The 18,929-nt window shown below is 40.4% G+C and overlaps 1 protein-coding gene across 1 annotated transcript in view; it reads left to right on the top strand.

Moving 5' to 3' along the window:
- The window catches only part of LOC124596603 (putative ankyrin repeat protein RF_0381), a 228,725-nt gene that overhangs the window by 106,196 nt on the left and 103,600 nt on the right, over positions 1–18,929 (top strand). The window contains exon 8 of the mRNA XM_047135813.1: positions 555–974. Coding sequence (XP_046991769.1) covers positions 555–974 — 420 coding nt within the window. The remainder of the gene's footprint in view (positions 1–554; positions 975–18,929) is intronic.

Genomic DNA, 18,929 nt, shown 5'->3' with positions numbered 1-18,929 from the left:
TAAATTTATTGTGGCTTCTTGACTGTCAGCCAGATCAGTAAAAAATGTCAGTACATTTGATAAACATCTTAGATTGTTTTTAAATGTCTTTTCACCCTTTATGCACACCAAGTGGAGTATCACTACATGTGGGCCCTTACAATGCATTTCGCTGACTACCAATCACATGTCAATGCAATATTCCACAGAAGACTGAAACTACACGAGAACACACAATATCGCACAGAAACACTGAAAATTCAGCTGGTGATCTTCTGTTAACAGTGAATCTGTGGCAACAAAGCTATGAGGTGGGCAATTCACTATGGATTGCAGGTAGCAGGTGTGATGACCTCGAGGTGTCTAATTTTGTGATGGTCACTCTGGCCCTTACAGTGTGCTTGTCTGCGATTCGATGACTCCTCTATGTGATGATTAGCATTCTAGCCTTGTTGTTGCTCCATCCTGGACTGACCATTGTTTGAAACTCCCACATCTCTCAGATGTATTGTGTGTAATTGTTGTTTTATTGTAGACTCTTATGTATGAAATTATTGTGGTATTTTTCTCTACAGGTGAAACAGTTACTGATTAATGTTGGAGCTGACTTAACAGCAAGAGATAAACATGGCAAGACAGCCTTACATACATCATTTGAGATTGATAATATTGAAATCACTAAGTTTCTCATGAAGAAGCATAAACAAGAGATTGGTTGTGATAGTAATGGTAATAATATCCTGCATTGTGCAGTCAGAGCTCGAAGGAATGCACTTGACAAAGTGAAGTATATACTGAATAAAAAACTTACTACAATTGAAGAAAAGAATGAAAACGGAGAGACAGCTCTAATGTGTGCTGTACAGTTGCCTCCATTTCACACAGAAAAACAGACTCTTGTTCAAATACTATTGACATCAGGTGCTAGCCCCAATGCTAAAGACTCGCAAGGGAAGACTCCTCTCCATATTGCAGCTGCAGAGGGAGATGCAAAGGTATGGCTGAGTCTCAGAGAGGCATTTGAAAATATGTTAGTGTTAGGAATAAGTTTGTTTAAAATCCTACAAATAAGTAAAGCTACCTGTTGCCTGTTAGAAAATCCCACATATTTTACAAGTGATAGCGAAATTTAGATTTTTACTTTGATGGTACAGATATGAAGGAGAAACTAAAACGGTGATGCAGTTATGAAAAGCATTGTGTGATGCTAAACAGACATTTATTGTTCATTACAAACTTAAATCCAGTATCCGTTGGGTCTAAGTGTTGATTTCTGAGAATTTTATTAAAAGTGTTAACATTAGTGATAGCAAGGGTAACTTTTAAGCACAGATTTTTATTTACATATAAACAGTATAAATCATAAATATCATGATGCAGGCAATAGTAGAGGACAATGAGGTATTTTCATATAGGACGAGCCTATTAAAGATAACCATATAACAAGAAATAAGGCATTCAGAAAACAATTATGGTACAGTTTTCAAAAGCAAAAGTTTCTTTGAGGTTAGAGTCCCATAACAATAATATCAGTTGTGTGAGTAGTCAGCAACATGTAAAAAAATGCTATAAATAAATTCAGTGTTATTATACCTTATTCAATCAAAACAATCTCTTTGTCTGTTTGCATGCATTTTCATATCAGCCCAAGAATGTAAGAAGCCTGAAGGTATATATGTTGAATTACTGTAGTTGTCAAAGAACATTTGAAAAGTACAGCAAGAGGACAGGAGATTAGTGTTGAATGTCCCATCAACAATGAAGTCATTAGAGACAGAGTACAAACTTGTACTAGGGAAGGATGAAGAATGGAAACAGACATGTCCTTTCAAAGGAACCCTCGTGGCATTTGCCTTAAGGGATGTAGGGAAGTGACGGAACCTCCTGAATGTGAGAGTCCAGTTTGCTTACCGCTGCACTACCCTGCTCAGTATGAAAAGTATAGAAACTGAAAATACACTCCTGGAAATTGAAATAAGAACACCGTGAATTCATTGTCCCAGGAAGGGGAAACTTTATTGACACATTCCTGGGGTCAGATACATCACATGATCACACTGACAGAACCACAGGCACATAGACACAGGCAACAGAGCATGCACAATGTCGGCACTAGTACAGTGTATATCCACCTTTCGCAGCAATGCAGGCTGCTATTCTCCCATGGAGACGATCGTAGAGATGCTGGATGTAGTCCTGTGGAACGGCTTGCCATGCCATTTCCACCTGGCGCCTCAGTAGGACCAGCGTTCGTGCTGGACGTGCAGACCGTGTGAGACGACGCTTCATCCAGTCCCAAACATGCTCAATGGGGGACAGATCCAGAGATCTTGCTGGCCAGGGTAGTTGACTTACACCTTCTAGAGCACATTGGTGGCACGGGATACATGCGGACGTGCATTGTCCTGTTGGAACAGCAAGTTCCCTTGCCGGTCTAGGAATGGTAGAACGATGGGTTCGATGACGGTTTGGATGTACCGTGCACTATTCAGTGTCCCCTCGACGATCACCAGTGGTGTACGGCCAGTGTAGGAGATCGCTCCCCACGCCATGATGCCGGGTGTTGGCCCTGTGTGCCTCGGTCGTATGCAGTCCTGATTGTGGCGCTCACCTGCACGGCGCCAAACACGCATACGACCATCATTGGCACCAAGGCAGAAGCGACTCTCATCGCTGAAGATGACACGTCTCCATTCGTCCCTCCATTCACGCCTGTCGCGACACCACTGGAGGCGGGCTGCACGATGTTGGGGCATGAGCGGAAGACGGCCTAACGGTGTGCAGGACCGTAGCCCAGCTTCATGGAGACGGTTGCGAATGGTCCTCGCCGATACCCCAGGAGCAACAGTGTCCCTAATTTGCTGGGAAGTGGCGGTGCGGTCCCCTACGGCACTGCGTAGGATCCTACGGTCTTGGCGTGCATCCGTGCGTCGCTGCGGTCCGGTCCCAGGTCGACGGGCACGTGCACCTTCCGCCGACCACTGGCGACAACATCGATGTACTGTGGAGACCTCACGCCCCACGTGTTGAGCAATTCTGCGGTACGTCCACCCGGCCTCCCGCATGCCCACTCTACGCCCTTGCTCAAAGTCCGTCAACTGCACATACGGTTCACGTCCACGCTGTCGCGGCATGCTACCAGTGTTAAAGACTGCGATGGAGCTCCGTATGCCACGGCAAACTGGCTGACACTGACGACGGCGGTGCACAAATGCTGCGCAGCTAGCGCCATTCGACGGCCAACACCGCGGTTCCTGGTGTGTCCGCTGTGCCGTGCGTGTGATCATTGCTTGTACAGCCCTCTCGCAGTGTCCGGAGCAAGTATGGTGGGTCTGACACACCGGTGTCAATGTGTTCTTTTTTCCATTTCCAGGAGTGTATATGTATTTTTTTAGAACTAACAGAATGTAAAATCACATTTATTAAGTTGTAAAATCTGTACAAATTGTAGAACTAGTGCAGTCAAGTGCAAAGGAATTGTACTTCAAAAACATAAAAAGCAATACCTGTAAATTTTTATTACAATATAAATGTTGTAATTCAACTCACTGGTCACATTTTGGAGAGCTGTCTTACCTTAGGGCAGGCATGGGAATCCTGTGGTGACCTGTGGGCCTGATTCACATAATGACTTAAGCTCTCAGGCCACATAATCATGTCATGCAACAGCAGTACTCATAGCATATAAATTGAAAATCATAGCATCTGTGTTGTTGATGTTTATGGGGTAATGCACTGATATGAATGGTGCCCCTTTCTCAACATGCCACACCAACAGAGTATGCCTTGAAATACATTTTCGAGAGTACATTTATTTTTTGTTCAAAATATGTTCAACCCATCCTCAGATGTTTACATTCATTTACAGAATTTGAACATTGTTTACTTATGATGATTTACAATAGCTGTCTTAAAAAATTTAATTGCAAAATTCTGTAATGCTCTTTGTAAAGAAAATGTTCACAACACTTGAATAAATGTAAACATCTAAAGTCGGGATGCCAGACCTCTCGAAATGTCATCTTGGAAGACTAAAAAACCTATAAAGGCAACTGGTTGCAGCTAATTCACTATAAATTACCTTCAGATTGCACAAATATAGTGTTAAAGTATGACTACAATGGTCAAGTACTATTTACTAATGTTAACATGAGAAAGGATAATAAAACAAAATATAGCAATGTCATAAGCAATCCCAGTCGACAGACAATTAGGAGTAACATTACAATTTTTGGACACAGGCAGGTCACCTGAGTGTTTGAAATTTAGTGTGTTAATATCCACAAACATTATTAGCAAGCATTTCTTAAATATTTCTCCAAAAATATCTTTGATGACTGGTCGCATAGTCATTGTTTCTGTAACACTAAATAAATTAATAAATGATTTCTTTGTTCATTTTTAAAAAAGGATAGAAGTCTAAATTGCCTGAACTTAGTGTATATTGATTATATTGCAGAGAAGCCAAACTGGAAAAATGCAGGAGACAGAGTGGTGAATTGTCAAATAGATAATACTTGCTCTCACACGTTCCACAAGTATTGGTAAAAGTGAAAATATTTTGGTCAGCATCAATGTTATTCAACATTATTTCTAGCATTGACAATACCTGCCCACAGACAGTCATTATATTGACATATTGTCAATAATATTGAATTTGTAGTGTGCCTTAACTTCTGTGTGACATTTTCTACCATTGAAAATGATAGCCATGAATCACATGTACTTAGTACTGTACAACATGGCAAAAACTGCTCAAGCTCATGACAGCAGAGCTCACTAAAACTTTAGCAGACAATGTGGCTAATAAGAAAGCATTGTTGAAAATTTTCGAAATTGTGCCCCAGGTGGGGTACAATGTAAGCACCTTGCTCTCTCTCCCAGCAGTTTCTTCTGGAGCCTGGATTAAAACCAGTCACAGGCTGGATCCAGCCCATGGGCCCCCAATTGCCCACCAGTGCCTTAGGGTATCCATGAATAGATAAGCTAGTTGAGGGGTTGGACAACAATATGGAAACATCAAAAACACAACACATTACCATGCCTAATATGGTGCAGGAAACCCAATGGCATCCAAAACGACATTCAGTCTTTACGGAATGGATAAATACAGGTCCTGCATGGTTTTCACGGGAATCTTATGCCATTCTTCCTGCATAATAGTGGCAAATTCAGGTAACAATGATGGAGGTGGATAGCAATCATGCACAATTCTCCCCAAAGTAGACCACAAAAGCTCAATGATATTGAGATACGGTGATTGTGGTGGCTAGAGGAGATCTGACAATTTATTCTCATGCTCACAAAGCCACTCCTGGATGACACAAGCTTTATGAACAGTGGCTCTGTTGTCTTGGAACACAACATCACCATTGGGAAGCGAATACTGTGCCATGGAATGGACATGATCTGCCAGATCTTCAACAGTAATGTGACCTTGCATAGTAACCATGGAGCCCATAGGATACCATGGAATGGCTGCCCAAATTGTTTCACTCTTAGGATGTAAACTCAGTTGGAAACAATATGAAACAAGACTCATATGACCAAATTACTTTCTTTTGTTGCTCCACAATCTAGTTTTTATGGCTTTGCCACTATGCTTTGTTGTTATCAGCATTTGCATCTCTGATGAGTAGTTTTGGGATTCCAGCTTGCCCTGCAATTCCCTACTTATGGGTCTCACTCATATTGTTTCGGTGATGACAGGATTTGCAAGTTTGACATTCAGTTCTGCTTTTGACTTTTGCAGCTGTTGTCCTCTTATTTTTTGTCACAATCATCTTCAGTGACCATCTATCACGATCACTCAGTGCACACTTTCATCTGTATTGTGACTTACTGGACAACGTTTTTCCACTTTTCCTGTATGTGTTAAAACTTTGATATGGTGCCTTTTGAAACACCAAATACTTTGGCTCCATTGGTCATGGAAGCACCCACCATATGAACACCAATATTTTTTTTCTTTTGAATTCACTTAGCTCTGACATAAAACCCTCACAACTACAGAGACCACTGTTCTGACTATGATTGAAACTTGCAGTTTATTGAGGACATAGCCAGAACAGAGTTTCACCTTCCTGCTACAATACAAGGAACCCTGGTAATTACAGGAACTTGACCAATGTTGTTACCTATGCAAGACCTAACCTTCCTGAACAGTATCTTCGATCCCATGTTGCTACAAACAATGGATGAATTAATGCTGCAGAGAAAGGACAAATTTTGGTAGATCAAATGGTACAGCATGTACAGCTATATGAAGAGAAACATAGATGGAATATCATTATGATCAGCGAATCAGCCACTAGTGTTACCAGTGTACTAGCATTTATTTTGGCAGTTTACTTTTGTCTAAGACAAGAAATCACTCATGCAAAAGAAGCAACTATTCATGAGATTCCTAGGGAATGGATTTGTACTAGCAAGTAAGATATTCTGGAGGACATAATGTACAAAGAATCAAACTAGGAAGATAATGTAAAACTAGGGTAAGATTTCTGTTGAATTAAAGGAAACAAAGGCCACATAGTCATTGGCACCTTCTTTCTTTGGTATATGCTGAAAGAGTGAGGCCCAATGACTATCGTACTGTCCAACAGTCCCATCTTGCAATAACTCCTTTATGACCATCTTAGCTGCACAGTCTCTCCGAAGCTAGCCTGCGCACCTTGTGTCGGACTGATAGACCCAACATTGTGTTTATCTTATGAACTGTACCACTGCTGACAGCACACTGTTTGAACTGCACACAAGATTAGGGAAGATGGGAAAACACACACAGCAAGTGCACAGACACTGGAAGAGCAATGCACTTGATTAACCTGTACAGGTGATGGTGGATCTGTTGCTGGTTGCTCTGGTGACATGTGAGTATCTGCTGCCATCTGCTCTATGTGCTTTGACTCATTCATGATGGTAAAAACGAAATAATGAGTTTCTTCCAGAGCAAGCTGTTTCAAGCATATATGCACAGCACTTGGCTTGTCTGCTGATGTGTCATGTATAGAGTGGTTCTCTTCATATAGGCAAAATGTTCCCTTCTGTATATTGGAGTATTGCTGGGTAGTTTGTTGTAATTCCAAAGCTGATGAGAGGCTGTTTTCTTGTACCTGTTGTCAGCATTTGAATGTGTCAACAAAATTGACAATTTTTGAGTTGAGGATGGTAGTCATTGATTGGATGAGTGTGCCGCATGAAAATAATGTGTAAGGAGATTGTCTCACATATGAAGATGTTAGGCAAGTTGAAAATGGTGAATTGATCTGGAACGCCTATTGCAGATCATTCTTTCCTTATGGGTAGTTGCAGAATGCCATGCAATTGCAAGCTTTATCACCAAAATGTCCATGGAACCAGCAGCAGAGGTGTGGTCACGTATTTTTGTCAGCACATAGGGTCATCCTCGGTGACGTCCACGCAGTCATCCTCGGTGACGCCCGCGCACACTTGGGATTGTTTGGCTGCTTGTTGCTGCATGTCATCGCTGGTACCATGGAGAGTGCATGGCTGGTCATTGTTGCCAGCTGAACTGATGCTATGTTGATGTTGTAATTCTGTGAGAAGTCTCTCTGGTACAATTGATCTTCTATCCACTGATTTATGCTCATTTGAGGTAGTTGCTAATTGTAGCTTAGAGGGTAATTTCACAACCCACAGTGTCTAAAAAGGGTGATCTGGCATAAGTACCATATAAATTAAATGGAAGAACCATCTCCTGAGTTGAGAATGTGTTTTTGTGTCCTAATTCACATCATAGGTAACTTGACATAGTTGCTGTTTCGGTGCTCAAGCAAGAAGCTGAACAAGTGCCATCTTCTCCACACTGTATTTTTTGATAGCCAGGGATGACAATGTAACATCACTGTTGAGGTCTGCATGTTCACTGAGTGACATGGTAAGGTTACGTACTTCAGAAATGTCGTAACTGACTGGAAAATACACTCAGTGATAGCAAACCACATGTCAGGTTGTTCGGGCGAAAAAATAATGAATGAAGATGCACAGTGCTGTTGTGAAAATTATGTGGTTAATGTAGCACTAAATTTGGCCAGAGAATGACAACAGACAAACTCTAATGTGAAGGCTACAGCACAGAGCTCAAAGCTCTGCAACGTGGAAGGTACCACATGTTTTAACAACATAATCTCTATCTATCCATAGTGATTTGCTGAGGAGTGTCTTGTTTGATGTTAGAAGAATGGTAACCATCTGGGAAGCTGCACATGTTAATGTAACTACTTCTGGGATGGGGAGGTATGCTGACCCTGGATCAAATCTGCCCAGCAGATTAACAATGAGGGGTTGGTGAGGACCCCCCCCCCCCCCCCCCCATGTCATTTTTAGGCAGTTTCCCACTGGTGAATACTGGTCTGGTTCCTATGTTCTGACTCAGATATAGCTATGCAAAACATTTAGAACACTTTCTCACACTTACACACAGTAGGTAATGTATATGCAGACAGAGTGGGTACGCTGATTATGTTCTGAGCTGCGAATAGGAGACTGATGACCTTTGCTCTTTGGTCTCCTTAAGCACTAACTCATCATCAGAAGAAGAATGGTATTTGTAAGTCATGACACACTGGAAGATAGTAACTGATACACATTGTTCTGCTGCATAGAGGTCATTGTTGATACTACTGGCACTGCAAACGAAAGTGTCATTTTCACATTTAGCTGAAGGCCAGGGTTGTCGCTGGTGCTGTGGAGCACTGAACTCAATACAGTGAAGTCACTGTCTTGCAGTTGCGTACCTTCAGCTCTAAGGTTTTGTGAGGCTCCATTATTGTAGCAAGCGATCTTAATTGATGAATGTGAAATAGTTCGTAGCTGATAGCATCATTTTTTGCTGTGTTAGCACTGTAGAGCAGATGTAGGTTAGTACGCTCCAGATGGAATAATGGATGGCACAGATACCAATGACCTACACTTTATTGCAAGATGGAGACATATCTGAATACAGGTGTACTTAACTGTGGTGTCACCGCCAGACACCACACTTGCTAGGTGGTAGCCTTTTAAATCGGCCGCGGTCCGCTAGTATACGACGGACCCGCATGTCGCCACTATCAATGATAGCAGACCGAGCGCCACCACACGGCAAGTCTAGAGAGACTTACTAGCACTCGCCCCAGTTGTACAGCCGACTTTGCTAGACATGGTTCACTGAGAATTACGCTCTCATTTGCCGAGACGATAGTACTTTTCTTTATAGCATTCATTACGTATCCTGTTTCAGACCTCACGCCAGCCTGCGTGAGTTTAAGCGCGTGCCTTTCGGTTACCCGTCACTGTGGACTGGCTGTCTTGTCAGTCCACTACATTAACAGTAGTCAGTAATGAACTCAGCTAGAGATTGTTGCTCTGCCAGAGCTGTAGCACTGGCCAAAGAGTTCCCTCACTGGATCATGCGGCTGCTACTACATCATCCCATAACCAATGTGCAAAACACTATCTATCCTACAGTTTTATGCGGAAAGAAATTAGGAAGTAAATTTTATGGCAGTTAGTGATTACTCTGGATAGTAATGAGGTGACCACTGCAGCCTGAGCCTTGAGTCTATGATTGTGGTGAGTTCTCACACAATGGGAATATGAAAAGTGAGCCTGAACAATCAAAATTCCTGTCTGTCCAGACAGATGGTAAGCTGTATGGATATCCCATGTTCAGAATATAGTTAAAACATTACATGTTGCTATATTTACCATTAGAACAGCATTTGCAATAAGTGGTAGTCCAACACAAAAATTAGCTTACTTTGTTTTGTTTGGATTCACCTAAGAAACATGGAATTATATTCTGGCATACTGCTTCCTATTCACAAAGAGTATTTTTTACTCAGAAATGGGCAGTTTGAATAATATATGGTGTAAGTTCATGAACCTGTTGTTGGCCCCTGTCCAGGAGTTTGGAATTCTGGCATTGGCCTCTCTCTCTATATGTATTTTCTTTAATGTCATTTGTTGCTAACAATTACAATTAGCAGCTTTCACTTAGATAATACTTGGCAGATATCCAGTCTGCATTTGGATTGCACCTCTTTGACTTGTGCAGAAAGGTGTATGGTATTTTGCTGCACCCATTTCCCAAAAGCTACCACAAGACTTAAAAAAAATCATAGCAGTAATGCTGAAACTTTCAACTCTGAGTTTAGGAATTTCCTTATGGCTAAATCCTTCTATTTTGTCAGGGACTTCCTGAAAAAAATTTTAGCGAATTTTTGTGTTAAATTATTGATATGCTGCTATGTATTCAGCAGCTTGTCATCTGTATACAGTAAGTGTAAATTTTATGTTATTTTTTATTAACTTTTCTGATGTAATTTCAAGTCCTGGGTTGTTCTGTTAATATGCAGATTGGCTCCTCAATTTGTTCCTCTGGAACTTGATGCACGAATAAAAATAAATAAATAAAATAACGAAAAAAAGAAGACAAATGAGCACATGGATCACATTCAGAAGTAGTCAAAAATTTATGTCATTGTGACCATTTGAAATAAATGATTCTAATTCCATCATAAGCTGCACTGGGAAGTATCTTTTTTCACTTCTTGATTATGACTAGGTTCAGAGACCTGTGTACATTACAATGAAATGAACACCCTTAGCTGCTTACAGGCGTTGACATACATCAACGGGGACAGATGAAAATGTGTGCCCCGACCGGGACTCGAACCCGGGATCTCCTGCTTACATGGCTGACGCCCTATCCATCTGAGCCACTGAGGACACAGAGGATAGCATGACTGCAGGGATTTATCTCTGGCACGCCTCCTGCAAAACCCACATTCTCAACGTATTGTCCCGCACTACATTTGTAGTGCCCCCACCCATTATACTCATTACTTGTGGCGCATTGCCGATTCCCGTAAAGAGTTCGGGCACTGTTTGTGCATTCACACAGAAGAATATGGTCAAGTGGCTGGTGAGCCTTAACTGTATATATACTAAGATGGCATCTGTTCTTTCGGACACCTTAGTATATACCTGTGTCCATTTTCAAACTATCTGTATTGTGTGACAAATACAAGCGATAGCCTGTGTACAAAAACTGCCCATGCAGTGATGATCGAAGTGGCATTGCAGCCAACTCAACAACAGTAGATAGACCACATAGAACAGACATCAGAGAACCTAGTCTCCATCAAGAAATAAAGAAGGACACTTCTCAGCGAAACTTATGATGGAGTTACAACCATTTATTTCAATTATAAAACAAGTTGCTGACCTATTTTTCATCTGCAGTATGCTGCAAGTTTTTAAATGTGACAGTTTACTGTTTGGTGAGTAGCTGATGGAAAGGTAGCTGATTGCTGAGAGATAATACACACACACACACACACACACACACACACACACACACACACACACACAATTTCTTTTTCTCTGTTGTTTCAGCAGATACCTGTAAGTTCTTTTTTGCAATATGAAGCTGGAGTCAGCCCAAACAAATACTGCTCATCAAGTCTTTCATGCAATGCCCAGTGCCAACAGAAAATGTCAATTTGTTTTACACTACAAGCAAAATGATTTTTAAACCACAGTTTTATGTGCTAACTTGATTAAGCAGTCCCAAATTAGTGTAGTGAAATATTTGTTTTATTGATACATATTAGCAGGGACAGTAAAACAGGAAGAGTAACCAGTATTACAGCAGTGACAGCACTGCCCTGTCCCATGTTGAGTGCTTTTACCACACAGCAATGATGCTCAGTAACTGCTGCTACAAATATTGCACTAGACTGCACTGGGACTGTTAATTGATTGAGCACATAAAATTCCAAGTTAAAAATCATTTTGCCCATGATGGAAAACAAACCAATGCTTTCTGTTTGCACTGGGCATTGCATGAAAGACTTGATGAGCAACATTTGTTTGGGCTGACTCCAACTAGATGCTGCGAAAACTAAATTACAGATATCTGCCCAAAACACCAGAGAAAATGTGTCTGATGATCCGTAGAAGGGGCACCCTGTGTGTGTGTGTGTGTGTGTGTGTGTGTGTGTGTGTGTGTGTGTGTGTGCGTGCGTGCGTGCGTGCGTGCGTGTGTGTGTCTACATATAGCATGGCTAAAAATGTGTATTACATGAAATAAATATAAGGCTAGTCATAAAGTTTTGAAATTTCTCATGACTAGAGTTAGGAAGGAGTGATCTGTATTTGTTTTGAAGAAACTTTTTATAACCAAGACCCCATTCAGTGCTATCTATTCCTGGTGACCAGTTTAAAGAGTTAAGACTGTCATCTTCAGACATTCAAAAAACTTGTTGTTATATGCCCTGTTCCATTATGACTGTATATGCTACATACTATTGGCTATGATACAAACATGGCATGTGTGATACAGTCATAATGGAACAGGTCATATAACAGAAAGTTTTTTGAAGATCAGAAGACGACAATCTCAACTGTTGACACTGGTCATCAGAAATAAATAGTATTCAATGTTATCTTTGTTATTAAAAGTTTCTTGATACAGTTTTGATTATTTCATCTAAGAAATGAAGTCCCATAATTATTTTTTGTTTATTTGAAAGCATAGGTTCACAGACCTGGTCACATTGACACCACTGTGCCACAGTATCATAGCACATCAGAAGAGGAGCCAAAACAAAATGTAACAGCACATTGATAAAGTGTGATGGGCTGCACCACTCTTTGCTCCTCTAGTGGTGAGCTGTGGTACTGTGGTGCAGAGATTTCAATGCCAAGTAACCTGACATTCTGCACAAGCGATTCTGAGAGTGCGTGTAAGAGATTCTGCCTATTCCAGCATCTTCATCACCAAGTGTCAAGTTTGACTGTATGTATAGTACCAAGACTGAGGACATGTATTCAAAAACAAACACGATATTAATTACATTAAATTACTTTTTTGAAGTGATAATTAAAACCTGATGACTGGTTCTTTTAGATGAGTTTAAGAAGTGATTAATTATATTGGAACTATCATTTCACAATAATTTAATCTGTTACAACCAGGACTGATATCCTTTTCTGAAACATGCAACATTCTAAATGTTTAAAAATAAAATGATGATGGGATTTTGAATGGAACCCTGAACAGTTGTTTTGAGCTGATAGTTATGTTCTTAGTGACATATGTAGTGCTAGACTACCATATGGAATGTTTTCCACCATGTAAAGTATGCCATTACTAGCCCTCTTTATAGGAAAGGTTACAGGAATACTGTAAATGATTTTCTACCTGTTGTAATATTCCGTACATCATCGCCCTCAGTGGCTGGAATTGATTGATTATTATTTTTATTATTATTACCATTTTAGAAGAATTTTCATATTTGTAACTGAAAGTTAGGTTCAATCAGTGAGTCATGTGGACAATTTTTATCCAGAAAAACTGTGGTCCTTTACTTTCTCTGATGAAAGAAATGATAAAAATTTGAATGTAAGATTTCATTCTCTGTCACTGAGTGAAGTAGACGTATTTGTAGTTATGAAGCATATCCTACTGGTCAAATAAATACAAACTGTTGAATTCAAAAAAGGCATCTGTCTTTAATTGTTCACTATTACTTCATTCCAGTTTACAAGTGAGTGGATTCATCAGCCTAGTATGAACAATGATGCATGTTTTTGGAGGAATTCATTTCCAATAAGAATATGTTACACAGTTTCCAATATAAGCAAGAGTATAACATACTCAAGAGTTACATCATATTGTCTCCAGAAAGATTGCTCACCTGAGAACTTACCAAATAGTGCATGTGATGTATTAAAAAATATCACAGTTTGGTTATTTTGTGGTTTGTCCAAAGCATTTAATCATACAGGACATGATACCTGCACAGAACAGATCACATTTTTTGGAACTGATGGTGTTGCAAACCACTGATTTATAACACTGATAGCAGAAAAACAAGCAAAAAATGGTTTGCTACATAGGGGAAGGAGTAGAAGAAGGGGTTGTGGGAGAAAGATTAATTGAGTTCTGCAATAAATTTCAGGTAGTAATAGTGAATGTTCTGTTCAAGAATCATAAGAGGAGGAGGTATACATGGAAAATGTCAGGAGATACAGGAAGATTTCAGTTTGATTACATCATGGTCAGGCAGAGATTCCAAAATCAGATGTTGGATTCTAAGGTGTACCCAGGAGCAGATATAGACTCAAATCACAATTTAGTAGCGATGAAGAGTAGGCTGAAGTTTAAGAGATTAGTCAGGAAGAATCAGTGTGCAAAGAAGTGAATATGGAAGTACTAAGGAATGAAGAGGTATGCTTCAAGTTCTCTGAGGCTGTAGATACGGCAATTAGGAATAGCTCAGTAGGCAGTTCAGTTGAAGAGGAGTGGGTAACTCTAAACAGGGTGATCTCAGAAGCTGGAAAGAAAACAGTTAGTACAAAGATGGTGAATGCAAAGAAAGCATAGGTAACAAAAGAAATACTTCAGTTGATCGATGAAAGAAGGAAGTACAAAAATGTTCAAGGAAACTATGGAATACAGAAATACAAGTCACTTAGGAATGAAACAAACAGAAAGTGCAGGGAAGCTAAGGTGAAATGGTTGCATGAAAAATGTGAAGAAATCGAAATGAAATGACTGACAGAAAGACTGACTCAGCATATAGGAAAGACAAAACAGCCTTCCCTGAAACTAAAAGCAAGGGTGGTTACAATAAGAGTGTGACTGAAATTCCAATGTTAAATGCAGAGGAGAGAGTGGACAGGTAGAAAGAATACATTAAAGACCTCTGTGAGAGGGAGGACTTGTCTGATGACGCGACAGAAGAAGAAACGAGTCGATACCGAAGAGACAGGGGATCCAGTATTAGAATCAGAATTTGAAAGACCTCTGGAAGACCTAAAGTCAAATAAGGCAGAAGGGATAGATAACATTCCATCAGAATTCCTAAAATCATTGGGAGAAGTGCAACAACGTAGAATGTAGAATGTAGAATGTATTAGTCTGGCAATATACCATCTGTCTTTTGGAAAAATATCATCCACACATTTTCAAAGATTGCAAGAGCTGACAATTTGAAGAATTATCACACAATCAGCTTAACAGCTCATATTTCCAAGTTGCTGACAATAATAATGTAGAAGTATTGAAAAGAGAATTGTGGATGTGTCTGATGATGATCAGTTTGGTGTTATCAAAGGAAAAGTCACCAGAGAGGCAGTTATGACATGCAGTTGATAATGGAAGGAAGACTAAAGAAAAATCAAGACATTTTTGTAGAATTTGTCAGCCTAGAAAAAGCATTTGGCAATGTAAAATGGTGCGAGATGTTCGAAATTCTGAGAAAAACAGGGGTAAGCTATAGGGAAAGACAGGTACTGTGCAATATGAACAAGAACCAAGAGGGAGTAATAAAAGTGAAGACCAAGTATGAACTGCTCAGATTAAAACAGGTGTAAGTAAGGGATGTAGTCATTTACCTCTACTGTTCAATCTGTACATCACAGAAGCAATGATGAAAGTATAAGAGAGGTCCAAGAGTGGAGTTAAAATTCATAGTGAAAGGATTTCAATGATAAGATTCACTGAAGACATTGCTATCCTTAGTGAAAGTGAAGAAGAATTACAGGATCTGCTGAGTGGAAAGAACAATCTAACAAGTACAAATATGGACTGATAGTAAATCAAAGAAAGATGAACGTAACGTGAAGTAGCAGAAATGAGAACAGTGAGAAACTAAACATCAGGATTGGTGATAATGAAGTAGATGAAGTTAAGGAATTCTGCTATGTAGGCAGCAAAATAACCCATGCCACATGGCGCAAGGAGTCATAAAAAGCAGTCTAGAACTGGCAAAAAGGGCATTCCTGACTAAGAGAATTCTACTAGCATCAAATGTAGACCAAAATATGACAAAGAAGTTTCTGAGAATGTACATTTGGAGCACAGCATTGTGTGGTAGTGAAATATGGACTGTGAAAAAACTGGAGAAGAAGAGACTCGAAGCATTTGAGATGTGGTGCTACAGAAGAATGTTGGAAATTAGGTAGAAAGATAAGATAAGGAATGAGCAGGTTCTCTGCAGAATTGGAGAGGAAAGCAATATACAGAAAACATTGACAAGGAGAAGGGAGAGGATAGTAGAATGTCAGTTAAGACATCAGGGAATAACTTGCATGGTACTAGAGGGAGCGGTAATGGGTAAAAATTGTAGAGGAAGACAGAGATTGTAATGCATCCATCAAATAATTGAGGGTGTAGGCTGCAAGTGCTACTCCGTGATGAAGAGGTTGGCACAGGAGAGAAACTCGTGGGTGGTCACATCTAACCAGTCAGAAGATTGGTGGGATAAAAAAGACCATAGGTCAAGCAATGCAACTCAAGAGAACAGATTCTGGCTAAGAAGAAATTTCCAATGGAGATCCACAGGCTCCACTCCTGTTTGTTGTGCACTAAAGAGCCAAAGAAGCTGGTACACCTGTGTGATATCAATTAGTGCCCCCACGAGCACGCAGAAGTGCCGCATGTGGCATGGACTTGTCTAATGCCTGAAGTAGTGCTGGAGGGAATTGACATCTTGAATGCTGCAGGACTGTCCAAAAACCCGTAATAATACAGGAGGGGGGCGGGGGGCGGGGGGGGGGGGGGGGCTGGTGGAGATCTATTCTGAACAGGATGTTGCAAGACATCCCGGATATGCTCTATAATTTCATATCTGGGGAGTTTGGTGGCCAGCAGAAGTGCTTAAACTCAGAGGAGTGTTCCTGGAGCCACTCTGTAGCAATGCTGGATGTGTGGGGTGTCGCATTGTCCTGCTGGAATTGCCGAAGTCCAGCAGAATGCACAATGGACGTGAATGGATGCAGGTGATCAGACAGGATGCTTACATATGTGTCACCTGTCAGAGTCACATCTAGACATACTAGCAGTCCCATATCAATCCAACTGCAAATGCCCCATACCATTACAGAGCCTCCACCAGCTTGAACAATCCCCTGCTGACATGCAGGGTTCATGGATCCATGAGGTTGTCTCCATACATGTACACATTCATCCGCTCGATGCAGTTTGAAATGAGACTCGTCTGATGAGGCAATGTGTTTCCAGTCATCATGTCAGAGAATTGATGTTTTACTAGATTCCTGATATTCACAGTACACTCATGAAATGGTTGTATGGGAAAAATCTCCACTTCATTACTACCTTGGAGATACTATCCCATTGCTCGCACCGACTATAGCACCAAGCTCAAATACACGTAAATCTTGGTAACGTGGCTTTGTAGCAGCAGTAACCAATCTAACAATTGTGCTAGACTCTTGTCTTATATAGGTGTTGCCAACTGCAGTGCTGTATTCTGCCTGTTTATATATCTCTGTATTTGAATATGCATGCCTATACCAGTGTAGAAGTGAATGACTATCCACTTAACACCTCAGAGTCCAGCCAGTTAGGAAATTTTGGACCTAGATCAGCCATTCATGCCATTCTTTGAAGTATTACTGGCACATATGTGTTGGATACATATCAAAGGGTAATATGTACTAAAATAATCAATAAAATAATGATACTGTAACAGAAAGTAAAATAATTCTTAACAAAAGAAAAAGGGAAAAAAACCTGGTGTGACGTAAGTTATTGAGCTATTAGATATGTAATTCACTTTTGTATGGAAACATCTGAAGTATTCTGGCTTGCAGAGAGGATGTGTCCAAACAAGGCAATACGATGTGTTTCTTTCCTGCTTGTTTTGCCAGTAGATTGTCTTCTCCAACCAAATCTTGGAAACTTGTGTTGCATGCTTAAACATGAGATTTGTATGTAAGATGGATGAGATTCAGACAAGAGAAAAATATGAAAGGATAAAAAGGAACTGAATTGTAATTACAGCAGCACAACCCATAGTAACAGTATTAGTGATGAAAAATTGTAGCAGACTGCAGTTTACCTGAATATGAATCTTCCATTCTGATATTTCTCTCTCCAAACCAGAATCATCAAATTCTTCCTCTGAGTTTCCAAAAGTTCTTGCTGACTTAACAGATATGAAATATTTGTAGCATAATTACAGATAACTGTAAAAGTTAATGAGTGCATGCGCAAAACTAATGACCATGCGACCACACATTTTCTCAACCAGTCGTGACAGCAGGCATTATGTTCACTACTGTTTCTTTCGAAAAAATTCTAGAAATTGACAACAGAAAGCGGCCTCTGTCAAGGGACAAGAAACAAGAGTCCAATTTTTGTGTGATAGGTGGCTTGTGGATTGAGAAAATTGCTACCTGATTGTGTTCAATAGAATGTTGTGGCCTGAGTTGTGCTTGGACTTGGTCACCAAAACATTCATGTCTATCAAGTGGAGCTGTCACTTTTTTGAAATTGATGTTTGTGTTACAATCAACAATTTCAGTGAGAAAACAATAGAAGAAATTGTTAGTAATTCTAAAGTAACTTAAGGGGCTTAACATTAGGATGGGAAGAGATTAGACACATGAGTAAACATGTATTCAATATCTTGCCTAGTATATTAATTATTTATGAGGGATGCAATGAAATATACATATAGATAACAATTTAATCTGTACATACTATCAATTAGCAAACCAGCCATTGTTTCGAAATTGATAATTATTTGTTGGAATTGGATATAAGTCCTGACCTCATTGTTTCCCTTCTCTCTGTCGATCTCCCCATCCTCCCTTTCTCTCTGCCATTCTCCTCCTCCTCCATCCCCCTCTCCCCACCCATCAGCTCATCCCTCCTCTCCCTGTCCATCACCTCCTCCTCCCCCTCCCTATCACTCCATCTTCTCCTCCCCCACCCCCTCTCTCTATCCATTTACTCCTCCCTCTCTCTATGCTCATCTCTTCTTCTCCTTCTCTCTGACCTTGAGGCATGTTTATTTTTGTTACCCACCCAGACCGCTTCCAGGATAGGGAGGCATGACAGCCCCAGATTGACTCTGCCCAGTGGACTGATGATGAGGGACTGGTGTGTCAGTGTACATGGACATGGT

The sequence above is a fragment of the Schistocerca americana genome, chromosome 1 (genome assembly GCF_021461395.2).
Source record: "Schistocerca americana isolate TAMUIC-IGC-003095 chromosome 1, iqSchAmer2.1, whole genome shotgun sequence".
Taxonomy (NCBI): Eukaryota; Metazoa; Arthropoda; class Insecta; order Orthoptera; family Acrididae; genus Schistocerca; species Schistocerca americana.
The sequence above is the reverse complement of the archived record's forward strand: the minus strand, read 5'-3'. Positions and strand labels throughout refer to the sequence as shown.